The sequence below is a fragment of the Aethalodelphis obliquidens genome, unplaced genomic scaffold (genome assembly GCF_003676395.1).
Source record: "Aethalodelphis obliquidens isolate GAN/ISIS:26980383/991018 unplaced genomic scaffold, ASM367639v1 scaffold51, whole genome shotgun sequence".
Lineage (NCBI taxonomy): Eukaryota > Metazoa > Chordata > Mammalia > Artiodactyla > Delphinidae > Aethalodelphis > Aethalodelphis obliquidens.
This window is the reverse complement of record NW_020837995.1, coordinates 9165599-9193012: the sequence shown is the minus strand read 5'-3', so window position 1 is coordinate 9193012 and position 27414 is coordinate 9165599. Positions and strand designations below refer to the sequence as shown.

At 41.3% G+C, this 27414-nt stretch overlaps 2 protein-coding genes across 10 annotated transcripts in view; one reads left to right on the top strand and one right to left on the bottom strand.

Annotated features, from left to right (window-relative positions):
• Positions 1-2710: 2710 nt before the first annotated feature.
• NDUFAF1 (NADH:ubiquinone oxidoreductase complex assembly factor 1) overlaps positions 2711-27414 on the top strand; it is a 42396-nt gene continuing 17692 nt past the window's right edge. The window contains exons 1-5 of one of the 6 annotated variants that reach the window (XM_027083957.1): positions 2711-2889; positions 7177-7829; positions 11479-11672; positions 17325-17399; positions 18537-19197. In XM_027083957.1, coding sequence (XP_026939758.1) covers positions 7254-7829; positions 11479-11672; positions 17325-17399; positions 18537-18642 — 951 coding nt within the window. In that variant the 5' untranslated portion in view covers positions 2711-2889; positions 7177-7253 and the 3' untranslated portion in view covers positions 18643-19197. Of the gene's footprint in view, positions 2890-7176; positions 7830-11478; positions 11673-17324; positions 17400-17900; positions 18138-18536; positions 19198-27414 lie in introns of those variants that run through there. The other 5 variants (XM_027083958.1, XM_027083956.1, XM_027083959.1 and 2 more) reach the window with 5 other exon arrangements.
• The window catches only part of NUSAP1 (nucleolar and spindle associated protein 1), a 34520-nt gene continuing 27257 nt past the window's right edge, over positions 20152-27414 (bottom strand). For 2 of the 4 annotated variants that reach the window (XM_027083953.1, XM_027083952.1), the window contains 3 exons: positions 25309-25425; positions 22223-22331; positions 20152-21086 (listed from right to left, as the gene is read on the bottom strand). In XM_027083953.1, the coding sequence (XP_026939754.1) occupies positions 20990-21086; positions 22223-22331; positions 25309-25425 (323 nt within the window). In that variant the 3' untranslated portion in view covers positions 20152-20989. The remainder of the gene's footprint in view (positions 21087-22222; positions 22332-25308; positions 25426-27414) is intronic. The other 2 variants (XM_027083950.1, XM_027083951.1) reach the window with 1 other exon arrangement.

The window sequence follows — 27414 nt, the reverse complement described above, 5'->3', positions numbered from 1 at the left end:
CTCTTGCCCTATTACAATATTCTTTGCTTGACTGTGTCACTACAGCCCTTCTAAAATGTTTTCATGAAATTTGTCTTCTGTTTGGCCTCTTGAGGCAGTGCCCATTCTGTCTAAATTTGTGCAGGTTACTGTCATATATATTTTAACGTATATGACAAAAATCACTACTTTCAAGGGTCTTACTCTCTGTTGAAAAGTCTTGTATACATAAAACAATGAAAAAGCAGTTTAGTCATGTTTGTAATCTAGTTTTCACTTGAACACAAGTAATTGCCAGTGTTACAGCATAAAGAATAAATATTATAGGATGTCAGAAGGAGAGCAATCATTTTGAGATGGAGGCATTAGGGCAAGTTTTTAAGGAGAACATGGAATTTAAGGTGTGTTCTTAAAAGGTGGATTCTATGTATCAATTAAGACCTATTGGTTGCAAGTGATAGAAACCCAACTCAGATAAATTTAGGTAAAAAAATGTATTGGTGCTTAGAAGTCAAGGAAAAGACTAAACAACCATGCAGCTGGGCCTCTAGAACTAGCAATATACATGCTGACTGGATCTTCTTTTATCCTTCCATTTCTGTCTCTCTTAGCACCTTGATTTTATTTTCTCTTTCCATAAACCAATTTTCTTCACAATATCCCCAGGCTGCTCAGGAGCTCCACTGGAACCACCAGGGGTTAAAAGCTCTTTTTTCCAGTTTTAGTTCAGAAAGTCCCTGGTAATAACCGATTGGCCCAGTACTGACCAGGTTTCTACCACTGGACCAGTCAGCTGAAGTCAGGGCATGGGGATGGGGAAGTCATGTAGACACTTGAGATCAAACGTGTGGGATGCGGAAAAGAGGAATACTGAGCAGAGAAAACATTAACTCCATTATGAGGAGGAATGAGTGTGGTTTAGGCAGGTAACACCTGGGATGATGTTGGGCTGCACCCCACAGGCCCAGCTCCAAAGAGAAGAAAGAGCCTGGAAACAGTGACAGAGACATCAAGGGATTATTGGATAGGAGGTCTGAAGCAAAAGGTCCTGGAGTGACACCCCACCAAGGGCGGCAGACAGAACATAGCAACAATCTTTGATAGTTGTGGGGAGAAGGAGGCTACCATTGACTGGGGCGGGGTGGGGGTTGACGTCAGGTGGGGCTCATCAGTTACCAGGGGCTAATTAACCCTATACTTAAGAGGATTGGATAGTCATGTGAGTGAAGCAGGGACTTGTGGTAGGGTCTGTGCAGAGAGCTTGAGTGTCCTGGCCATACAGATGAGAAATTGAGGATAAGTATGAGTAGTATAGATGGATTAGGAGATTATGGAGGGTTTAGAATTGATGCAGTGGCACGTCTGGAGGCCAAAGGAATTTTATGTTTATCTCTGGGTGATTTTTAAATGAAAATAGACAAACTGTTGTGTCCAGAAGCAGATTGAATGTAAATTGCATAGGTCAATAACTATTGGGGTTTCACTTGATTTGGAAAGAAGGAGTGAAATATCAAAGACGGCAACAAAACAAAACAGAACAAACAAACAGGATTTAAGGTCAGTGAGAGGAGGTTTCAAGGAGAGAAGCCAAGGATAGCCAAGAATCTTCAGCTTAGAAGGATGCAGGCATTTACAGAAATAGGGAGGATGAGAAGAGGAGTTAATATGGGTAAATGTGATACGTTCTGTTTTAAACAAATCACATTTGAGATGCTAGTGGTATATCCCACAACTGAAACCGCTATCAAGAAATTGGAAATATATGCTGGTGTTTGGGGGAAGAGATTATCTGATTGTCTGCAGATAACTCATATCTGAAACTAGAAAAGAGGAAGGCCATAGTCTGCTGGGCTTTGGAGAGAACCCGCATTTAAGGTTGTGGGAGGAGAAAGAAGAGTCAGTAAAGTAGGCAGCTAGAAAAGGTTCAAGGAGGTAGGAGAACCAGGCAAGTATAGAGTCTAGTGAAGTCTAAGCAGAATTTAAAGAAGGAAGAGGTGATGGTGTGGAAAAGGGTGATGGAGGAAACGTGGAAAAGGCAATTGTATTTGGTGAGGTCTTGGAACCCTGGAGAACGGTGTTCAAGTGCCAGCGGTTACAATTCATTCAAATTCATGCTGAGCACTTAATTCCTGCTAGCATTATGCTAGGTGCTGGGGACAGGAAGAAGAGCACCTTCTGGACCCAAGAAGCTCACAGTATGGCGGAGGAAGTGAGAAGTGAATAAATAATTAAGTTACAATGTTGAAAGTGCTCAAACAGAGGTGTGCTCAAGATACAATCGAAACCCTGCGGAGTGGGCGACCCCACGGGGCTGGATTGGGGAAGGGAGGGTAGGACGGTTTGCTGTCCAAGTTTGCGCTGGGTCTCCAGAGATTCCGCAGGGGCAATTCCAGCAGAACCAGTCCTCTGAGGCCGTGTACAGCTCTTGGGCGGCTATGGTGGGATGGAGCAGGAGTGGACCCTGGCTCCTTGGGGGCGAAGGATGTTAGCAATATCTGGGTCCTACTTGAAAGATACGGGATGGAGTTTGCAGTCTGAAGGCGGGATGCAGGAAGGAGAGGCGAACAGCTTCTCTATATTCGCCCCACTTTCTCACACAGGGCAGAAGAGATGGGGGGGTGGGGGTGGGGGAGACTTTTGGGAAGCTAGTCGACCAAAAACCTCAGTTCGCCGGGGTCCGGTAGCCTCATTACTCTTCCCCGGCCTCTGCACCCGGCCGGAACTTGTGTCATCAGGCCTGGTTTCCCGCCGGCCTGGAAAAGCAGACGGCCCTACAGAGACGTGGAGAACTCGGTCAGGAAAAGCCAGGCTCGGGCGGAAGTCACTCTGAGGCGTCGGCAGGGGAGGCCAGTGAACGCCAGCGGGGTGTTGGAGCGACCGGGGCTTGTGAGGGCCCCACGGCCCTAGCAGGTGAGGGGTGAGGGGGCTGTGGCACGGTCCCGACTGCTCCCTGACTAAACACCGGGGCTCTAGGGTTGGTTTTGCCACTTACTAGTTGTATGACCGGGAGTAATTTAATTTGCTCAGTAAGTGGAATAATAATAGTACCTTTCTCACGGTTGTTGTGAGGAGTTAACGAAAATACACCCAGGACAGTTTCTGGCACATAGTAAACTCCGGATGTACAATCTTCACTAATACTGCTGTCAGCTGCGTGGGTTACGTTGCTCTGAAAACTCACCAACTTCCGCCCGGGATCATCCAGTTAATGTTTTTGACTTTGTGTTTATTGGTAAAAGTATGAAACAAAACACTTATAATTAAAGTTATATTATTAGAGAAGTGATAGCACTACTGAGGGGTTGGAAAATAGGGTGAATAATATTACTTATAATCCCATCATCCTACACACGACTTTAAGCCTTTTTCTTCTTTTTTACCCCCAAATCTTTTTGTGCGTACGTTTTTATAGTTGTAATCTTAGTGTATATGCATTTTGATTCCTCCTTATTTGCCACTCAGTAGTGTAGCCTAAGCATGGTGTTAACGAAAATCGTGTTTATGATTGTACAAATTCCATTTTATAGGCTTATCATTTATTTTCCAAATTCCTGCATATGTAGGGTAAAATCATTTAAAGAAGTCAGTGAGGGAAATTTAGATATTACCTATGATTCCAGGATGTGAGATCAACTGTTGTTATTTTTCCTGGTTCCCTTCTATTTTTCAGTCCATGTGAAAACATACTGTTTGCACGGTTTTCATTTATTTTAGCAAACATTGTGTATCAGTTATGTTTAAGCCATAGTCCAGGATTAAAGTCAGGCTAGTTAGGTAGACAGAAAAAAAAGCAAGATTCTAATAGTTTGTAAGGGCTGTGAGATGTATGCGTAGGTTCTCATAAGAATATGGAGGAAGAGCAATGTCAGTGCCCTCCAGTCAGAGGCCACCAGGAACATGCTTGTAGTTGAAGTTAGGCTTATTACTTTTGTAGTGAGAAAGAACACATGCCGTGGGAAACCATGGGGCTTCTCAGTAAGAGGGTGTTAGAAGGGATTTATTGTTGGACTTAGGTTTGTGTCAGGTGATTTAGGGGAAAGTATTGAGGAGGTGGAGGCAATTCTATAATTAGGAGAGAATCTTATCTATCTAGAGTGAGGCTAATGCTATGACTGGTCAGTGTATGGCAGTCACTCATATTAGCCAGGATAGTAGAATGTTTGGTCACTTTTGTGGGGTTTTTTTTTGCGGTACGTGGGCCTCTCACTGTTGTGGCCTCTCCCGTTGCGGAGCACAGGCTCCGGAAGCGCAGGCTCAGCAGCCATGGCTCACAGGCCCAGCCGCTCCGCGGCATGTGGGATCTTCCAGGACCGGGGCACGAACCCGTGTCCCCTGCATCGGCAGGCGGAGTCTCAACCACTGCGCCACCAGGGAAGCCTCACTTTTGTGGTTTTTGAGCAATGTTTTTTTTTTGTGTGTGTTCAGACATGATTATAGTTAGTATAATTAATAGAGCTGAGAGTGTTTATTGCCCATGGAAGTGAGGAGAAGTTAGGCCAGGGAGTTGGGCACATTTTGGAGGGCCTTGTGTACCATTTTAGGAGTTTGAATTTCTGGAGGGAATTGCTGAATAAGGGGAGTGCCATCATATTTAGAAAAATCCCCTTTGTTGCCAGGCAAAGGTTGGATTGGGAGAGAAGGAGGAGATCTGAGTTAGGACCTTACTGAATCCTAAAGGGTGTTCTCAGTGCCAACTTTAAGGGCAACACCTGGTGGCTCGTTAGAAATAAAGAATGTCAGGCCCCATCCTACACCTACTAAATCAGAATCTGCACTTTAACAAAATTCCCAGATGATTCATAGGCACTTTAACATTTGAGAAGCCCTTTGTTAGGGGAATTTCAGTAGTTCTGGTAAGAAACAATAAAACCCTGAACCAAGACAGTGGTGGTAGTGGTAGAGAAATGTGGAGATATTATTTGTTCAACAAATATTAGAAGCCTCCTGCATGTCTGGCACCATCCTGATTGCTGGAAGTACCACAATGAAGATAGTCTCTCCCCTCAAGACACTTCCAGTCTGGCAGGGGAGACTGACAAGGGAACTGTCAATAAACTGTAGCAGGGAAAGTGTAAGCCCAGGATGCAACACATCAAAAGGTCTTGGTGGAGTTGAGTAATTAAGGGTTCTTGGAGGAGGTAATGGATGCCTAAGCTGAGTCCCAAAGGATAAATCAGCCAGCAGAAATCGGTAGAGGGCATTTTTGGCCTAGGAGCAGCAATCTGCCAAGGCATGAAGCCCAGAAAGGGGGTACTAGGTGGCACTTGTTAGACCACAGGTGTTCTCTGTGGTTAGAGCAGAGTAGGATGTGATTAGAGGGGAGATTGGAGAAATGAGCAGAGGCCAGATCTGGAGGGGTCTTACAGACCCCATGGAGAAAGTCGAGTTTTATTCTGAAGATCATGAGAGCCTCTGAAGAGTTTTTTTATTTTTTTGCAGTACGCGGGCCTCTCACTGTTGTGGCCTCTCCCGTTGCGGAGCACAGGCTCCGGAAGCACAGGCTCAGCAGCCATGGCTCACGGGCCCAGCCACTCTGCGGCATGTGGGATCTTCCCAGACCGGGGCACGAACCCGTGTCCCCTGCATCGGCAGGCGGACTTCCAACCACTGTGCCCCAGGGAAACCCCCTCTGAAGAGTTTTAATCAGAGAAAACAATCAGTTTTGTGTATTAGGCCCTCTAGATGCTGAGTGGTGGGATAAGGTGGAGGTCTGGGTGCAAGCCTGGAGTGCAGTGATTTAGGAGAGAGAAGGTGGTGAGCCACCTGATGTGGGGAGTGAGGGAGGAGGGGCAGTCTGGAAAGATGACCGGTCCTGTGTTGTAGATAGAGTGGTCTGGGTGCCATTTTGATGTAGACTCTCAGGCGACTGAGCTGAATTGTTGAATTTGGGCATTTTTGAAGCTTTTTTTTTTTTTTTTTTTAAGTTTTCAGCATTCCATCTAGTTTCTCACTCAGTACTGTGTTCTGACTAGTGGGTGATTTTTTGTTTTTGATTTTTCTCTCTCCTGGTCTCTGGTGAGAGAAAGACAAAGGAGAAAGATGATGAAGTCAGCATTCTGTATTTTATTTCATTTTTGGGGTAGCTGGAATAAGTAGGAGAGGGAACTCTTTAGCCTTCCTGGTTCTTGCAGCACTTCCTGCCAGCAGTCATTGAAAGTTGCTGCAAGAGCAAAGTTGTTATTTCAGTAGAGCTATGGAAGTTATATTACTAATGGTTAACATAGAGAGAGGCAGCAGTAACTAATGGAAGGATTTAAGGCCAGGGTTCTAGTGCTAGCTTCCATACTGATTAGCATTGTAATCTTAGGCAAGTTACTTCACCTGTTGGTGTCTAGTTCCTTGTGAAAGGAAATAACTACCTGACTTGTCTTACAGGAGGCTTATGTGGATTAAATGAGATATTTGTCAGGGTGACTTAAAAATACTAAGAATGGCATTTAAATGTAATGGTATTATTGCTACTATTGTTTAGGTTCTGTCTTTGAGGAGATCAGATAGTGGCTGATAGTCAGAGCCTTGTTACTCAAAGTGTGGGCCTTAGACTAGGAGCTTCTTAGACATGAAGAATCTTGGGGATCTTGTCAGACTTACTGGATCAGAGAAACCTTTTATAGCCATTATTCCATCTGATCTATAGAAGAATCCCTTAAGGTAGGTAGGGGAGGTGTTAGCACATCCATTCCCCCGAGGAAATGGCCTCAAAAGATCAACTGCTTTACCTGAGGGTAAACAGTTCTAGGTGTGAAGTCCAGGCCTCTGACTCCATATACAATGTGAACTGTAGTCTCTTCTTTTTATAGATGAAGTGCTAAAATGTTGGTTAGCCTAGATCCTGGAGTGAATTACTGACAGTTGAATATTTTATTTTAGGAACCAATTATTTCTTTAAAAATCCGGCATAAAAATTTGCTTTAAAATTGACAACCTTTTGAAGCACATACTTGAATTATTTGGGGGTTGATCATTAACTCCATGAAGGGGCCTGTGTTTCTGTTCATCTTGGCATTTTTTCACAAGGCAGTGGGATGTATTATGTACAGTGTAAACATTCTTCTGCTCATAGTAGGCCCTGGGTAAGTGTTCATAGAATTAGAAAATAAGTTCATGAATTTCATAGTACATGATCCATGTTGAAGTTGAAATTATGATGCATTCATTGGCTATACTGGTAACTCTTCACTGTCTCTTTTATTATAGGTGGAATTGGGCTATTTGCTGAAGCTTCTTTCCCTGGTAGGCCAGGGAAAAATTTACATTTTGATTTTCTTTTAATCATGGCTTTGGTTCATAAATTGCTGAATGGCACTTATATTCTCAGAAAATGCCCGAAGCCAAGTGTTGCCTCTTGTCCATTTTTGAGTACTCGCTTTGCAGATTATTGTTCCAGCAGTCTTGAGAAACCAGTGGCTGCTCCTGGCAAAGCCTCTTCTCAGAGGAAGACTGAAGGGAATTTGGAAGGACATCACCAGAGAGAAGTTGATTTGGATATAACTTCTCCTGAGGACAAACCTGAAGTTAGTTTTGATAAAGCAATTAAAGAAGAAATAAAGGACCATTTTAGGCGTTTGAAGGATGATATTGTGAATCATTGGATAGGGCCTGAAGGCCGCCCTCTGCATGAGGTCTTGATGGAACAAGCCAAGGTTGTCTGGCAGTTCCGCGGCAAAGAAGATTTGGATAAGTGGATAGTGACTTCTGATAAGACAATTGGTGGCAGAAGTGAAGTGTTCCTGAAAATGGGCAGGAGTAACCAAAGTGCACTGCTGTATGGAACTCTGAGCTCTGAGGCACCCCAGGACGGGGAGAGTGGCCGAAGTGGATACTGTGCAATGATATCCAAGATTCCAACGGTACGTGAGACCCAGGAGCTGCAGTTTTCTAGTGAACTGAGGTGAACTTCATTGTAGCATGAACTATTGCAGACAGTTTTTTTTTCTGTAAATGAAAACAGCTGGCATCTCATCTTGTGTATGGGGTTAAATAACTGCTGGGCACAAGTGTAAAGTTTCATAAGCACAAGGGGGAAGTGGTTCCTGAAGAGAGGTTACCTGTTTCTGGCCATCACTTGGGGCCAGGGTGGGGCATGCTTATGTTTGAGGAGCCCTGAGAGGTTAGATATTTAAACGATGATCTGGGGAGATTTACATCTCCTCTAACATAGGCCGTAGACCCTCTAATGGCTGGGGGTTCCTTAGAGTGGAAGTAGGGTCAGCCGGGGTTTTCGTTTTTTTTTTTAACGTAAACTTTTAAATTTTAGAATATTTTTGGTATTACAGAAAAATTGCAAAGATGGTACTGAGAGTTACTGTGTGTCCCTCACCCAGCTTCTCCAGTTGTTACCATCTTATATCACTTGGTACATTTGCCACAACTGAGAAGCCAACATTGCTGCGTTACTGTTAACTAATTCCAGACTCTATTTGGATTTCACCAGTTTTTCCATAATATCTTTTATTCTGTTTCAGTATCCCAGCCAGGATACATTACATTACATCCAGTTGTCATGTCTCCTTAGTCTGTTACTTAGTCTTTCCTTATTTCTTAGTCTTTCCTTATTTTTCATGAGGATTTGAGAAATACTGGTCAGGTATTTTGCAGAATGATCCTCAATTTGGGATTTTCTGATTTTTTTCCCTCCTGGTTAGACTTGGGTTTTCTGGGTTTTTAGGAAGAACAGCACAGAGTTGAAGTACCCTTCTCATCGTATTAGGGTACATGCTAGTAGCATGACTTATCACTGATGTGTTAACCTTGATCACCTGTTCAAGGTAGTATTTGCCAGATTACTCCATTGTTAAGTTACTTTTTTTTTTTTCCCCTCCATATTCTGTTCTTTGGAAACAAGTCACTAAGTGTACCCTGCATTCAAGGCATGGGGTAGGGTGTGGGATTAAGTTCTAGCTCCTGGAAGGGGTAGTATTTACATAAATTATTTGGGATTTTTCAGAAAGGAAGATTTGTTTCTTCTCCCACATTTATTTATTTATTCAGTCATTTAGTATGGACTCACACTTTGGGTTATAATCCAATACTATGTTATTTATTTTGTTGCTCAGATTGTTCCAGCTTTGGCCACTGGGAGCTCTTTCAGGTTGGCCGTGTCCCTTTGACATGCCCCCATCCTTTTGTGTTTTTGAGCACTTTTTGGCACTACAAGGTGCTGTAAGCTCATCTTGTATTTCCTCTGTTCCAACCCTAGAATTAGCCATTTCTCAAAGGAGCCCTGGTTCTTTTTTTTTTGGAAGATGGAGTTGGAAACCAAGATCTGGATGCTGAGTATGCTTGTTGCTTCTGGATTGACACTATTTCTAGGACCTCTCAGTGGACACAGCTAGGAAATATATGTATGCATACCAACTCATGGAAACACACATCTGTAACTATTTCTATATCTATATTAAGCTAAGTATGAGTTCATACTGATGCTTTGACTCTAATCCGGTACCACATGATTTATTCTAGCTTCCTCCCTCTTGTTTATTGATAACTTCTGTAACGGTGTGAAGCCTGTCTCCCGCCACTTACTATACATTTATTAATTCGACCCAAGAGTACATGTAAAGCAGTTTCAGGGCTTCCCTCGTGGCACAGCGGTTAAGAATCTGCCTGCCAATGCAGGGGACACGGGTTCGAGCCCTGGTTCGGGAAGATGCCACATGCCACAGAGCAACTAAGCCTGTGCGCCACAACTACTGAGCCTGCGCTCTAGAGCCCGTGAGCCACAACTACTGAGCCTGCGTGCTGCAACTACTGAAGCCTGCACGCCTAGAGCCTGTGCTCCGCAACAGGAGAAGCCACTGCAGTGAGAAGCCCATGCACCACAACGAAGAGTAGCCCCCGCTTGCCGCAACTAGAGAAAGCCTGCACACAGCGGCGAAGACCCAACACAGCCAGAAATTAAATAAATAAATAAAGCAGTTTCAGAATTTCTAACCCATAACCCTGTGAGAAACAACTTTACCAACTACAGTACAATGTTTATGTATAGTTTCTTTTGTCTTTAGCCTTTTGGTTTCCAGTCAGAACACAATTTTCCAAGGCTACTTAGGTCAGCTCCTTTGTCTTGCTACCAGCCTGTTGCTTTTTGCAATGCTGATCAGGTGTTTCAGGGCTGCTCTGGACAGGTTCCTGTGCCCGGCTGTGGCCACAGCCCATGGGTGTTTGCTTGGTTGTGGTGCCCTTTTTTTTTTTTTTTAATATTTACTTATTCATTCATGCATGCATGCATGCATGCTGTGCCAGGTCTTAGTTGCAGCAAGCGGGATCTTTGTTGCGGCATGTGGGATCTTTAGTTGCAGTATGAGAACTCTTAGTTGCTGCATGCAGGATCTAGTTCCCTGACCAGGGATCGAACCTGGGCCCCCTGCACTGGGATTGCGGAGTCTTAGCCACTGGACCACCAGGGAAGTCCCTTGGTTATGGTGTTTTAAGGAGAAAGGCAAATGATAGGAATAGTATTAGGCTCCCTCTCTCCAGATAATGATGAAAAAGCAAGGTTCATGTTCTTTCAGAGGTAATAAACTATGTGTACAAGATTTTGTTTTTCAGGCCCTGAAAATCCACAGAATGGATTTGGTCAGCCCACAGTAGAAAATAATTCTATGATGTACTGTGCAATAATGAAAGTAGTCAATAACATTTATTAAGTTACCCTGCCAGTCCTTGTGCTAATTACTTTATATACATTATCCCTTTTATTCCCCACATCAATCCTGTAAGGTATAACCATCCCAGTTTTACAGCTGAGGAAACAGGCTTGGGGAGATTTAGTAGCTTGTCTAAAATTACATGATTAGTAAGTAATAGTTCGTATCTGAGCACTGTTATACTTGAAATCCGATTAGCTCTGAGATTGCTGTAAACACCTTTGGAAATTAACACTACGTTCTACTTTCAGAGACAATTTAGGTAGTTGTTAAGAACATAGATTTTGGAGTTAAATAGCACTGGACCTACCACTTACTGGTTGAGTGCTCAGTTTCTTCATCTGTAAAATGGAGTACAATGATAGTACCTATCTCAGGGCTGTTGTGAGGATTAAATTATGCATGCAGAGTGATTAATGTATATTTTCAATGGATGGTAGGTGTTGTCAAAAAAATACCAGTTTTAAAACTTGAGGTCTTTCATAGTTTTCTGATTTATGGGAGGGCAGTTGTCATAAAATGGCCCAGTCAGAAGCCACTGCTTCCTAGGCCCTGGGAAAGAAAGTACATACAGTAATTCATTTCCGTTCAGTGACACAAGTGAGTGTCTACCCCATGTAAACACTGTCCTGGGCCAATCAGGTCTTGAACATTACCTTAGAAACATTTAACTAGGTCAGTATTTTGTACTAAAATAAGAATCACCAGATTTATCTGCCTCCTTACCGCGGTAGGAAGCAGAAAAAAGCAGAGAAATGGCTTGTTGATCCTTTTGATGCTGTAAAAGGTGATGACTCACATTTTGCTAATAGTGGAAAATGAGGTGAAATTAACTTTCCTTTCTATACCTTAGGGCCCTTTTGAGAGGAAGAGGTTTTATGATTGGTCCCAGTTCAACACTCTGTATCTTCGTGTCCGTGGGGATGGTCGACCTTGGATGGTGAATATCAGGGAGGACACGGATATAATCCAGAGGAAGGATCAGATGTACAGTTACTTCATGTTCACCCGTGGGGGGCCCTACTGGCAGGAAGTCAAGGTAACAGCGTAAGTCTTTACTGTGTATGAAAATGAGGTCTTATGAGATCATGGTTACATTGTAGTTTGTTTTTTTTTTCTTATTAATTCCTCTTGGACAGTGTGGGAAAGGAAAGAAGGAAGAGGACCTAAGGGCAAGATTTACATAATTGACTTTTTCTTTTTTTCTTTTTTGGCTGCGTTGGGTCTTCGTTACTGAGCATGGGCTTTCTCTAGTTGTGGCGAGCAGGGGCTACTCTTTGTTGCCGTGCGCAGGCTTCTCACTGCAGTGCCTTCTCTTGTTGCGGACCATGGGCTCTAGGTGCGCAGGCTTCAGTAGTTGCAGCACGTGGGCTCAGTAGTTGCCGCACGCGGGCCCTAGAGCACAGGCTCAGTAGTTGTGGTGTGTGGGCTTAGTTGCTCTGTGGCATGTGGAATCTTCCCAGACCAGGGATCAAACCTGTGTCCCCTGCATTGGCAGGTGGATTCTTAACCACTATGCCACCAGGGAAGTCTGACTTTTTCTTTTATTAATATAAATGTTAGCTTACTGACCAGTAAATATTTTTGATAAGGATGTGGACCCATGCTGAGTCATGGGTCCATCTCTGCCCTGTGCACAATTATCAGTACTATAGGTATTTCTTCTTAAGTTCTGGCCATATCATCTCTTCCAGGCAACTGTACTAAGCTAGTGTCCCTAGCTGAGCAGAAAGGCTCCCTTAAGAGGAATAAATACTTCATACTTTACAGTTATCAACATTTTTGGTTTTGTTTATTTCTTGGTAATATAAGGCAATCTTATTTTGTAGGGAGAAAAAACTTTTAGAAGGTAAAAAATGTTAATCAGGAGGAAAATAGTGGAAATTTAGGGAGTGAGGGCAAAATCAGGTGCCCATTCTTTTCTTCTGCCTTCTGAAGGTTTTTAATCCATAAATTCAAAAGAAAGTCCCCATTTTGCTCATACTTAAACCTAAGGGTTCATCCTGGATCCCTTTCTCCCCCACACCGCATCTAGTCTTTTAACAAATTCGCTCACCTATCCTTCCAGAATACACCTAGAATCTGACCATTTCTAGCCATCTCTTCCAATCTCACCCTAGTCCAGGCCTTTGGACTACTAGAAGAGCTTCTTTATTGATATCCTTCTTTGTCTTCTTGCCTCCTAAAGTCCACTCTGCACACAGCAGCCAGAGTGATCTTTCTAAAGCATAGTTCAGATTACATCACTCACATGCTTAAAACCCTCCAGTGGTCTCCCCTTATTAGAATACAGTCCAAACTCTTTAACATGGCCTACGGGGCCTACAGTAGCAGACCCCTGTCTTCATCTTCAGTCTGTCCTCCCCCATCCCTCCTCCATACTGGCCCCTTTTGTGTGTGTCAAACCCAACAAACTACTTCTGTCTCAGAGCCTTTGTATTTCATGCTGTATCTGTGGGCGTGCTCTTCTCCCATCTCCCACGTCTTCACCTGCTTCCTCTTTCCTATTATTTACCTCTCAGCTCCAAAGCCACCTCTGAGAGGCCTTTCCTGATCCTTCTAGCTAGAGTTGCACCTTCTCACCCAATAACAACATCCTGTTTAATTTTTTCATAGAACTTATCACTAAGTAAAATTATCTTTTTCATTCACTTGTCTATTTGTTTATTGTCACTCTCTACCAGGCTCCTCTGGAACATAAATTCTGTAAGTTCTGAGAGCAGGGACTTTGTCTGTATCCTTCATAGCTGTTTCCCCTGCACCTAGAACAGTGCAATGCCTAGCATATAATAGATACATATTTATACACTAATACAGATGTATAACCACAAAATTATTATGTATGTAACGCTTGTATATAAATAATACTTATAACAAATTACTAAATAAAACAATATCTCATTATAGAAAATTTAGAAAATGCAGAAAAGGAAAAAAATCTTGTGGTACCACTACCCAGAGGTAAAATACTATTTTTATTTTAGTATGCACCTTCAGACTTTTCTATTTACACTTTTTTTTTACAAGAATTGTATTGTGCCAGTGCTATTTTATAACATACATTGTTCACTGAACTGAATTTTATATACAACTTTCTGTTGAAATATATTTCTACATCATTTTTGATATCTGCATATTATGTAAATAGACACAATTTACTTAATCCATCCTCTATTGTTGTACATTTAGATTGTTTTCAGAGTTTTTCACTCTTATACCAAACTCTGAGGTAAATATCCTTAAATATTTTCTTAGATGTATTTCCGGAAATAAAATTCCTAGAATAAATGATATGTACATTTTTAAGGCCTTTGATGCACATTGCCAAATTATTTGCCAGTATAATCATTGACTATTACTTTCTTTCCTGAAAATACATGTAGTTCTAATCTTTGGCTGGAAATGATAGTTGTTTGCAACATCTTTCCTTAAATTATTATTATTACTTTAAAATTTTATTTTTGGCTGTGTTGGGTCTTAGTTGCTGCACGCAGGCTTTCTTTAGTTGCAGTGAGAGGGGGCTACTCTTTGTTGAAGTGCATGGGCTTCTCATTGCGGTAGCTTCTCTTGTTGTGGAGCGTGGGCTCTAGGCACGTGGGCTTCAGTAGTTGTGGCATGCGGGCTCAGTAGTTGTGGCTTGTGGGCTCTAGCGCGCTGGCTCAGTAGTTATGGCACACAGGCTTGGCTGCTCCATGGCATGTGGGATCTTCCCGGACCAAGGATTGAACCTGCGTCCCCTGCATTGGCAGGCGGATTCATAACCACTGCGCCACCAGGGAAGTCCCTCTTTAAATTATTAAAGGAAGTGTTGGGGAAGAGATTTTTATCTTTTTAATAAATTTATTTATTTATGGCTGTGTTGGGTCTTCATTGCTGCACGTGGGCTTTCTCTAGTTGCAGCACACGGGGGCTACTCTTCATTGCAGTTCACGGGCTTCTCATTGCAGTGGCTTCTTTTGTTGCAGAGCACAGGCTCTAGGCACACAGGCCTCAGTAGTTGTGGCTCGCAGGCTCTAGAGCGCAGGCTCAGCAGTTGTGGCGCACGGGCTTAGTTGCTAGGTACCATGTGGGATCTTCCTGGACCAGGGCTCGAACCCATGTCCCCTGCATTGGTAGGCAGATTCTTAACCACTGTGCCACCAGGGAAGTCCCAGGGAAGAGATTTTTAAAAATTAAATGTTATTCATTGCTGTCCATGTCTTCATGAATAATTCTCCTTTAGTAAATAGAAGTGAGATGCTCAAATATTTACTATGCTTAGAGAAAGAAAACAGAGGAAAATGATGGAAAAATTATGCATGCTAGTTTTCTGTCATCTGTAGAGAGAAAACAACTGTTGATCCTTTTCTTTTTATGCAAGCTGTACAATTTAATGCTTCTTCTTAGCTTCATTTTTTTTCCAGGCTAAAAAATTCCCTTGATGTGGACAGTGGCCTTAGCAAATTACATGACAAAAAGACAAAAGGCCAGTGGGGTGGGTGGCTCATGCTCCTTGAATGGTGAGCAGGTAGTATTGATTCTGTTTCCAAAATATATTTTGAATAATGAGGTAGATGAAGTGCCCAACCAGGATGCAAAAATGAGGAACTGACTGGAGGCTGGGGGTGCAGGGTCCCTTTCAGGTTTATGTAACAGAAATGAAGGGAGCCCGTGAACTGAGGATGTTGACTGCACTTGGATTTGCTGTGTGAGGAACATGATCTTGTGCAGTGGTGCTTTATTAAATGAGCTTTGAATTGAGTTTGCTTTTATGTCAGCAAGTGTTTTTGGTGATAATCTGAACAGTACATTTTATTTTTTTAACTCATTTTTATTTTTTGGCTCAAAAATCAAAATAATATAAAAAGATGTACAAAAACGTCTCACTCCCACTCAGTTCTCTCTCCACCCTTTTTGCCCTCACCCTCTATAGGTAACCACATTTATTAGTTTCTTCCATAGATTTAGTTTTTTTAAGCAAATATAAGCAAGTATATATACACATACACTTATTTTCTCCCTTTTTTTACTCAAAAAATATAGCATACTTTATGTGTCTTCTGTGCCAGTTTATATTTTTAAAATTTAGATCCTGGAGAGCTTCCATATCACTACATGGAATTATTTTTCATTCTTTGTTATTTTGTTTGGTATTTTCTGTTATATGGATATCTCAGCTGATTGAACTAGTCCTTATTGATAGATACTTGGGTTGTTCCCAGTTGCTATAGTAAATTTTTTATTAGTTTTTTTTTAGGCATTTAAAAAATTTGTTTTTAGGGGAAATTCACTGGTGGTCCAGTAGTTAGGAGTTGGGGCTTTCACTGCCAGCGCCCAGGTTCAGTCCCTGGTCAGGGAACTAACATCCTGCAAGCCACACAGTGTGGCCAAGAAAAAAGTTGTATTTAATAACATAAATGATATTTATACTATAGATTTTGTTTATCTCTTACTTTTTTACTACTAATATATTGTGGAGGTCTTCCCACAGCATCATGTATAGATCTACTTCATTTTTTAAAATAGCTGCATAGTATTCAGTTGTATGGTTGCACTATAATTTATTGAACTATTCCCCTATTTTACCTTTTTTTTTAATTAGGAAAAGCTGTATCTTTATGTGTTTGTCAGAGTTTATCTGTAATATAAATTCCTAAAAGTGAAACTGTCAGATCAAGTTACGGCATTTCAAATTTTGCTAGATATTGCTGTGTTAGTTTCCTATTGTTACATAAAAAATTACCACAAACTTTGCACAGTTCTGTAAGTCATGGTTTGGGACACCCTGTGGCCAGGTTCAATGCTCAGGGCTTTCTAAGGCTGAAATCAAGGTGTCATCTGGGCTGTACTTCTTTTCAGAGGCTCTGGGGAAGAATCCACTGCCAAGCTCACTCTGGTTATTGGCCAGATTTAGTTCCTGTGATTGTAATGATGTCTTGGTTTCTTTACTGGTTGTCAGCTGGGAGTCACTCTCAGCTCCTAGAAGCTGTCCACATTCTTTACTATTTAGCTCCCTCCATCTTCAAAGCCAGCAGTGGAGGATCCCCTTGACCTTCCCCTTTGAATCCCTCTCATTCTTCTGACCTCTTTTACCAGGCACTTTTATGGGCTCAAGTGATTAAGTCAGACCTACAGAGGATAATCTTCCCTATATTAACGTCAACTGATTTGGGACCAGACTTCGGGAGAGTCCCTTCACAGCAGCACTGAGATTTGTGTTTGAATCCCTGGAAGAAGGTGATTTCCACTAGGTGGAAATCTTGGGGGTCATCTTAGAATCCTGCCTACCACAGTTGCTAGCTGCTGCTCTCTAAAAGAGTTGGACTAATTTGCACTCCTACCAGCAGTATACAGATGTGCCTATTTCTCCCATCCCCATTTTTCTACTGGGTTGTTTAATCTTTTTCTTAGTTATTTGTAAAAGTTTTGTGTTTAGGATACTAGTTTTTGCCATCAGAAAGTTATAATTGTTCTCTGTCATTTTTTCCTTTGGGACTCCTGGCTTAGAAAGGTTTTCACCTGTTTTCTTCTAGTACTTAGGTTATTTCATTAAAAAATTTTTTTTTTCTGTGATCCAAATGACTAGCCACTTGTTATAACTTCACATATTAGATAATTTTAAAATTCAATTTAAACCGTTATTATTTTATCATTGCAGTTCTAAACAGATGCCTCCGTTGCTTGCATGTCAGATCTGAAGTCAATGGTTTCTTCTTTCAGATTCCTTTCTCCAAATTTTTCTTCTCTAATCGAGGAAGAATCCGGGATGCCCAGTACCAGCTTCTGCTTGACAAGGTAACATTTTCCTGTATTTTCACTCAGAACTATATTATCTTTAGTGAAACAGAACTCCTGTGAGGATGAGTTCAGTCCATTTTTGAAGGCTGGCAAATGAAAGATGAAAATTCCTATTTAAGTATACTCCTATTATACCTAGACAGATGCTGACTCAGAGCTATCCTGTGAGCCTAACCCTCATCCTGGAGGAATTTCAGTATGGTCCTCCTTTCAGCGTGCCTGCATTTTATTTTAGCTTTAAAATAGGAGTATTAGAGTTCAGGAGAGCTTCAAGGAACCTCCATTAGACATCCACGTTGTACTTACTAGTCTTAACTGGCACTACTTTAAAGAGAGAAGTAGAATGTGGAAAGAAAAGCAGTCCTGTACTTCCTCTAATTGGCTACGGCACATGAGAACTATCGTATACTTGCTAAGGGCTGATAGTATGGAATTTTAAAACTCCAGGAACAACATCAGCATACGAGATTTTGATCAATTTCTCTATTTTAAATTTAGATCTCTTCTATCGGATTCACCCTGGCTGATAAAGTGGATGGTCCATTCTTCCTAGAAATAGATTTTATTGGAGTATTTACTGATCCAGCCCACACAGAAGAATTTGCCTATGAAAATTCTCCAGAGCTTAATCCAAGACTTTTTAAATAGAGATCATGTAGTATTTCTGTGTTACTAAACTAAGGGTAGTAGAATCCACGATGACAAAAATAAAGTACTTCTTTAATGGCATCCAAACAATGGCGGGTATGTATTCCCTAAAACATAGCTAAATGCTGCTGCTAAGAGGGGCCAGGATCTGAGCTGTACCTTAACTTAAAGAATCAAGTACTGATGCAGAGGTACTATGTAAATAACTGTTTTTGGTTAGAATGATTCCTATTAGCAACAGTTCCTATATAAGTAGGTGGTTTCCAAAGCAGGGAGTCTCTGAGGTGACTGTTTATGGCCCTCTACCATTCTATTCCTTATAGGTTTCTTCTGTTTTCTAATCTATCAGGATAGGAGACTGTTGAAGAATATTAAGGTGCTATAGTAGTCACTGGGAAAAGATACCTGTTTTAGTCTGCCCAAGCTGCTATAACAAATGACTATAGACTAGGTGGCTTAAACAAAACACATATGTATTTCTTACAGTTCTGGAGGCTGGGAAGTCCAGGATACCTGGTGTCTGGTGAGTGCTTCTTGGCTTGTAGACAGCTGCCTTCTTACTGTATCCTCACATGGAGAGAACAAGTTCTAGTCTCTTTCTCTTCATATAAATAGCACTAACCCCATCATGAGGGTGCCACCTGCCTGACCTAATTACCTCCCAAAGGCCTCCAAGTATACCTCAAAGTACCAAGTCACATTTGGAATTAGGATTTCAGTATATGAATTGAGCAGGGGGTGGGGGCAGGGAACGGACACAAGCATGCAGTCCATAACACCTGCATAGCTGGTTCTCCAAAGATGCATGATCCTTACCAGTTCTTACTTTATAGACTAATGTCCCCAAGGCTTCCCCAGTCGTTTTTAGTATTAGAGATTGCATATACCAAAAATAAGACCCTGATTAACACAGTTTAAACTGATCAATTCTTGTCATCTTAGAGGAAGAAGTAGGAAACTATATGATATAGCCAGAGTACCCAACGAGAGCCAAGTTTAAAATAAGAGAATACACAAAGGCTGATAGCTTTCCCATCCATCTTGGCCTAAATACCTATTTTGTATGTTTTCATGTAATTATCTGTTTTTCAGCTTTATTGAGGTATAATTTACATAACATAAAGTTCATCTGTTTTAAGTATACAATTCAATGATTTTTTAGTTTATTTACAGAATTGTGCAGTCTTTTTTTTTTTTTTTGGCCGTGTCTCATGGCTTGATGGTTCTTAGTTCTCCGACCGGGGATTGAACCCAGGACCACGGCAGTGAAAGCGCCAAATGTTAACCACTGGACTGCCAGGGAATGCCCAGAATTCTGCAGTCTGTCTTTACATGAACTAATTGTAGGAAATTTCCGTCAGCCTAGAAAGAAACCTCAGTGCCTCTTTGCAGTTACTCTTCATTCCCACTCTCAGCCCCACAATTACTAATCTACTTTTGCTATAGGTTTATATTCTCTGGATATTTCATATAAATAGAATCATATATGATCTTTTGTGTCTTGCTTTTCACTTAGCATAATGTTTTTTAGGTTCATCCATGGTGTAGTGTGTTTATCAGTATTTCATTTTTTTAGTGCATATTTTTTAAATCCATCCATTGATGGGACAGCTGGATTTTTTTCCACTTTTTGGCTACTGTGAATAATACTGCTGTAAATATTTGCAGACACAAGTTTTGGTGTGGACATATGTTTTCATTTCTTAGGAGAATTGCTGGGTCATATGGTGGATGTACATTTAAATTTTTTAAAGAAACTACGAAACTGTTTTCCAAAGTGGTTATATCGTTTCACCTTCCCAGTAGCAGTGTATTTGACACAGATTTCCTGATTGATCTGATCTCTGCCTCTTGATAGCAAAATCTGAGTTTATTAAGCACCCAGGAGTATGCCATGTTCTGTGGGCCGATATACGTATAACAATAAGTATAACAGAATCTGACAGGTGCTGTGAAAATACAAAAGGACATAGTCATTTCTTCTAGGAGTGGGGAGTGGACGGTCAAGAAAGGATACACAAAGAGTACAAGTCAACTCTTGTTAGTCTTGGCTGGTCAACTAAATTTTAGAAACCAGTTATATTTACAAAGAATGAATCTACCCCCATGAGAAAAAATTTTATTTATGAAAATTTTAAGCAGTACAAAACTCGGAAGCTCCATTCAGGTGCAACAGACATGAATATGATACTAAGCAACTCTAGTCTTTTCCATAAATTGAGTAAGATGTATAAGTTTGACAGAGCATATAGTAATCCTTAAAGCAACAATCCTCAAATTTCAATATGACCCTGTATATTTCTAAATAAGCCAGGCTAGAATGAGCTAGAGTTTTGTTTTTAAGAATATATTGAGGGGAAAAAAAAAAAAGAGATGTAATTGACAATTACATGAAGTGATCTGAAAGAGGTACATAGAAGCTTAAATGAAACATTTCACATAGATAAAATATTGACGCCTTATAAACCCATATGGCCCACAGTTTCGGTAAGACTACTAGGTTCTCTAGAGGATGAAGAGGTGGCCTTTCACAGCTTACCCTATTCATAACTTGTTATTGTTCAATTTCTACTAAAGTCTGTAGTATAATTAGCTACCATCAGGTAAGTGCTTTTGCCTAGAAGAGGACTGAAGTTCTGTTAGAGCCAGCAGAGGGAAGTTGACCTTAAAAATCTAGGTCAAGAATCTACAGGATGGGTCTTTTTAGAAACCTGAGTTAGTTGTACAGGGGCTTAGGTAAAAACTATTTCAAAAGAATTTGAGAGCTTTAAAGGTAGTAATGTCTTTTCAGGGGTAAAACATGTGAAGAAGCCACAGACACTACATATATATGAACAAAGTTAAGAGCAGAAAAAGGTCTTTTGGCTAAAGTGAGAGGACAGTACAGAAATACTTACAAAAGAGGGTTCAGAGAAAAGGAATATTTACGGGATATTAAATTATGAATGTTCAGCCATAATGAGGCCCCTTCGAACTCCCAGAACCTTTGCTTTCTTCTCCTTTCGTTCTTGCTCATGTTTCTTCCGTTGCTCCTCCCTAAGGAGGGATAGGTATACGTTAGGCTCTAGTGAAGCTCCAAACAGACCACTTCAAAGCACCTATTGTTAGACTAATGTCCAAACTTAAAATGACATCCAGCACACTTGTGTAAAGCACACTCTTACAGGACATTGTGCTCTGTCCAGTGGTCTCTGTGATGGAAGCCACACCTGTAAGTCACTGTTGTGTTAAAAGGCTAGAACTAAAAAAAAACTAAAAAAAAAAAAAAAAAAAAAAAAAAAGGCTAGAACTTGGGGTGGGGGGGGGTTTGTTGTTTTTAATGTTAAAATCTAAAATCAAGCATTCTAAAATCAAGCATGGAATTGGAAGCAGAAGACACCTTGGAGATCGAATCCAACCCCTGTAGTTTTTTTTAGTTTGTTTTAAATGAGAAACCTCTACCTGTGGAAGTCAAAGGTCGACCTCAAAATCACACTGTCTAATAAAAGTGCTAAAATTGGAATCAGGATTCTGACTTAAACCACTATGATTTTGGGGAGAAGGAATTAAGAGAAAAAAAAGGCCCAGAATCATGATAATGATTTTAATAGCAAATAGTAAGGTCTTGGTGGTAGCTGGCAAGTCAAATGGTAGTTAACCCAGTATCAGGAGGGTGTCACACAGGGAATCGGCCAAACCAGGACCAGCTGCAGCCCAGGTCAGACTCTGGTGTTAACTTGGTTTCCACACAGAAAGAAGCCTCTAAGGATCATCCTGGGGTTTCCCCCTGTGTAGAGCCCTGAAGCCTAGAAAGCCTGGTTTCCCTGGGAGTGTGAAATTTACGTGCATCCTTAGGTGCCCTGGGCACCTGGATTGGTATCTGGAGAGACATCCAGGTGCATTGTTTGGGCAGATAGGTCATGTAAGAGCAGTGCTGTGAACCAGGTCCTCTTCTGAATCACCTGCAGAGCTTTGGAAACAATGCAGATACATGGGTCCCATCTCAAACCTACTGAATTAGAACCCACTGTGGTATTGCCTAGGCACATGTACTTTTATTAAGTTCTGTATATGATTCCACTTCTACCCTCTTCTTAAACACCACTATTACTGTGACTTTATCCCTCAGAGACTCTGCTTTTATATACAGTCTTTCAAAATTAAAAGTTAGAACTGGATAATTATGTACTTACCTGGTCTGGCGATGAGGCTGTTTATAACTTTTCTTGTGTAAGCTTACTCTGTTGACATGTTCATTCAGAGAACTGTTTTCTTTAGATTGTCCCCATGGTTTCAGTTTTCCTAGTTTAGGACAGAGACAGAGACAGATTTAAGAAGATTCTTGGGACTTCCCTGGTGGCGCAGTGGTTAAGAATCCGCCTGCCAATGCAGGGGACATGGGTCAAGCCCTGGCCTGGGAAGATCCCACATGCCGCGGAGCAACTAAGCCTGTGTGCCACAACTACTGAGCCTGCGCTCTAGAGCCCGCGAGCCACAACTACTGAGCCCGTGTTCCACAACTACTGAAGCCTGCGCTCCTAGAGCCCATTCTCTGCAATAAGAGAAGCCACCGCAACGAGGAGCCAATGCATCGCAACGAAGAGTAGCCCCCGCTCACCGCAACTAGAGAAAGCCCGTGCACAGCAGTGAAGACCCAATACAGCCATAAATAAATAAATGAAAAGATTCCTGTATTTATATTCCTAATTTTCTCTTCATCTGTGGCTACCTGCTTGCTGTCAACATTCATACTTTGGTTTTTTTGTTGTTTTTTTTTTGCGGTATGCGGGCCTCCCACTGTTGTGGCCTCTCCTGTTGCGGAGCACAGGCTCCGGACGTGCAGGCTCAGTGGCTGTGGCTCACGGGCCCAGCCGCTCCGTGGCACGTGGGATCTTCCCAGACTGGGGCACGAACCCGTGTCCCCTGCATCGGCAGGCAGACTCTCAACCACTGCGCCACCAGAGAAGCCCCATACTTTGTTTTTAAAGACATCTGCCAGTATAATTCTATTAATTTCAATTTAATATTCCACAGATAGACATTACATTTTTTTCCTCTAAAAATAAGTGTCTTCTACTTTTTAATCCTTGAAAAGCCAGAAAAAAATCTTAAAAAAACAAAAAAACTTTAATACTGAATCCCATGACACAGCACATTAAAAGAAGCCATAACAACTAAGTAGTTTATCCCAACGTTGCATAGGAATGTTTAATATTAAAGTAGTATTTCATCTGTGCAGTTTATCATTATTGTTACCTATTAAAATGTATTTGGAATGCAACAAGTGGGAATATTTTGTTGGCTTTAGAACTGTGACCAAATTTCCAGATGTTTATATATTACTTTATTTGTATAGTTTGACCTACTTCTGAGTACCAAAGATTACCATTTGCAGTGTTTACCATTTTATAAAAAGGACTTTCACACCTGCTATATCATTTGATCCTTTCAGTAACCACTGAAGTAGTACTTATTTATTTTCCCTTCCATAAAGGAATTAAGTGACTTGTCTAGGATATAAAATAACAAGCACAGATGAAGCTCTCAACCAGGTTTTTTTACCATCAGTAGAAGTTAGTGGTGATCAGTCATTCCCATAACAAATACTTTTTGAGTACCTGGTATGTGCCAGGGACTATTCTAGGTGCTAGGGACATAGCAGTGAACCAAGTGGTCAAAAATCCTTGCTCTCAAAAAAAAAAAAAAAAAAAAATCCTTGCTCTCTTGGGATTACATTTCCAGTGGTAGAGGTAGACAGTAGTCAAGTAAGATAACACCAGGTGGTGCTATGTGCTATGGAGAAATGTAAAACAAGGTGAGGAATAAAGAGTGCGGGTGGGTGGGTGGGCAGGGAAGACCTTTCTCGGTTGCTGACAGTTGAGTGGATGCCCCATTAAAACAAGGGAGCAAGCTGTGCAAAGATCAGTGTGAATAGTGTTCCAGGTGGAGCAGAGGGATAACAAGTTTAAAGACCTGGAGGAGGGGTGGTGTTTCAGTGTTTGAGGAGCTGAAACACCAGTGTGGTTGACACAGAGTCAGGGAAGGGAGAAGGCAATGAAATGAGGGTGGGAGAGAGACAGGAAACCTTAGGAGGTTCTAAGCAAGCAGTGATGTGCTCTGATTTGTTTTTAAAGTTGTAGTGGGGCAAAGAGGCTTTTGTAGAAGCCCAGGTAAGATGATGTGACTTGGACCAAAGGGAGTCAAAGTGGAGGAGGGATGAAGAGTGGTCAGATTAAAGATCAGTTTCAAAGATGGAGTTGAAAGGACTAGCTGATAGACTGGATATGGGGTCTGAGAGAGAGTGAGGAACCAAAGGTGACTCCTAGGCTTCTGCCCCGACACTCAGGAGAGAGTTGCCGTTGCCACAGATGGGAAAACTTGGGGAGGAAAAATGGGTGGGAGAAGTTTTCTTAAACCACGGTTCAGTTTGATTTTACCTCTAAATAAGGCTTACATTTTTAGGCTTCCCTGGTGGCACAGTGGTTAAGAATCCGCCTGCCAATGTAGGGGACACAGGTTCGAGCCCTGGTCTGGGAAGATCCTACATGCTGCGGAGCAACTAAGCCCGTGCATCACAACTACTGAAGCCCGCGCACCTAGAGTCTGCGCTCTGCAACAAGAGAAGCCACCACAATGAGAAGCCTGTGCACCACAACTAGAGAAAGCCCATGCGAAGCAACGAAGACCCAATGCAGCCAAAAATAAAATAAATTTATAAAAAAAAAAGACTTACATTTTCATTATATTTGTTTCATTAACATTAGTAATTTAAAAATAAACACTGTTACATGATTCTTATAGGAAGGTTTTGTTTTAAAGTAATTCCAGAAGCACTGACAGATCACATTAAGTACTGACGTTTTAAATGGATGTAAAGATACTTTAATATATCCCCAAGAGCGACATCTGGCCAATAAATGTCCCAGATTGTTTGACCAGTGATTCTCAGCTTGGGATCCTTTAAAAACTATAAAGAAAACATTCATTTACCCACAGCCTAACTTCCAAGTTTCTTGATTTTGGCTGAACTTTTATTAATACTTTGTAGTAACACTGATTAGAAGTTGTCTTTGCTTAATAAAAATGTAAGTGAACAATTATTTTTTTTTTTAGTATTTGCTTAATGGACACTTTTTAAATCATGGGTCACGTGGATACAGGGGCAGAGGCAGGAATTCTACGCCAAGTATGGCTTACACTGAGTCACTAGAATTTTTCACATCCTCAGATGCGGAATTGTTCAATCTTAAATCTTGTACATCAAAACATTCCCACATACCTTTGTGTGGCTCATAGTTGAGGGGACGAGACAAACTTGCTTTGAGATCAAACAGTGGTTTTCTATGGGAGATCGGAGTCTGCGCTGTCTCAGCTGTCAACTTGAACGGGGTAATAACTAAAACAACAAACAAGATCCAAGGGCTTAATTAGAAAAAAAGACCTGTTTAAGTATCACTTTTCAATCTTAAAAATAGAATTCAATACGAACAGTCTGAAACAGATATAGGGTTAAAAAGGAGGAGAAAATGGTTCTGATGAACCTAGGGGCAGGAAAGGAATAAAGATGCAGACGTAGAGAATGGACTTGAGGACACAGGGTGGGGGGGGGAAGGAAAAAAAAAAAGGAGAAAAGAATAACTGAGGAAAACCAACCCCTTAGCTGTTCCCCTGTTAGCAGCTCCCCAAAGTGTCTAAATATTGTGACATTTCCTAGGATCAGCTGGAGTTTAGAATCCTGTTTTAAGAATTAATCGGGTGAGGGACTTCCCTGGTGGTCCAGTGGGTAAGATGCCATGCTCCCAATGCACGGGGCACAGGTTCAATCCCCGGTTGGGGAACTAGATCCCACAGGCATGCCGCAACTAAGACCAAATAAATATGTTTTTAAAAAAAGAATTAGGGCTTCCCTGGTGGCGCAGTGGTTGAGAGTCTGCCTGCCGATGCAGGGGCCACGGGTTCGTGCCCCAGTCTGGGAAGATCCCACAGGCCGCGGAGTGGCTGGGCCTGTGAGCCATGGCCACTGAGCCTGCGCGTCCGGAGCCTGTGCTCCGCAACGGGAGAGGCCACAACAGTGAGAGGCCCGCGTACCGCAAAAAAAAAAAAAAAAAAAAAAAAATTAATTGGGTGGGAAGGATAAATTAGGAGTTTGGGATTAACATATACACACTACTATACATAAAATAGATAACCAAAAAGAAGTACCTACTGTAGAGCACAGGGAACTATACTCAATATTTTGTAATAACCTATAAGGGATAGGAATCTGCAAAAGATTATATATACAGTTATATATACATATGTATATATATGTGTAATTGAATCACTTTGCTGTACACCTGAAACTGACACAACATTGTAAATCAAGTTTATTTCAGTTAAAAAAAAAATAAGCGGGTAAATTTTCAGGCTGCTTCCCTGATATTTACCCTTTTATTTATTTATTTTTTAATTTAGTTTTTCTTTTTTGGCCGAGCCATGCGGCATGCGGGGATCTTATTTCCCCAACCAGGGATGAAACCTGCACCCCCTGCAGCAAAAGCGTGGAGTCCCAACCGCTGGACCACCAGGGAATTCCCTACCCTTTAAAAAAATTATATATTGTTAATAGTAACATTTTCATTAACACAAACAGATATAAAGCCTGCAAGGAACCTAATCACATAGAAATAAAAAGATCCATGGCTCTGGTTGTTACTAATGAAGGCTGTTACCGAAGAATATGAATTTCTGTAATATAAAGTTAAAAATATACCAGGATGGTATAATACGGTAAGCCACATTTTTGCTACAGTTGGGCAGCATATATCTGGCACATTTTGTAATCCCTTCCCCTCACAGGTTGCATTCAGGCCATCGTCAAATGTTGGCACTTGCCCATATATGTGAACAAGCAACTAGGATCTAGGACCACCTAGTGAAACAACCCAGAAAAGCACAGAACTCCTGTGCTGAAGCCATTCCACTGTGTTGCTATCAAGTGTTGGCAGGGAGGGGAACAATGGGACTGTCCCACACTGCTGATGAGAATATAAACCAGTACAATTAAACCAGTAATGTAAGGGTCTGTCTACCCTACTATCCAGCAGCCCCAGTCCTACTCTCGAGAAACTGTGTACATGGACAGGAGATATGTTCCAGAATGGTCATAGCTACACTAAAATAACAAAAGTTGGAAATATCCATGGGGTCCATGAGCAGTAAAATGGATAAGTTGAAATATATCCATACAATTGAAAAACACGGTGAAAATGAACTTTAGCTCATTTATTAATATGATTCTTGAAACAGTGAATAAAGCAAATCACAAGAAAAAAATTAGTTTGATTTCATTTATATTAAATTCATATTTGATAACCGGGGAAAGAAAACTATGCCATTCCGACTG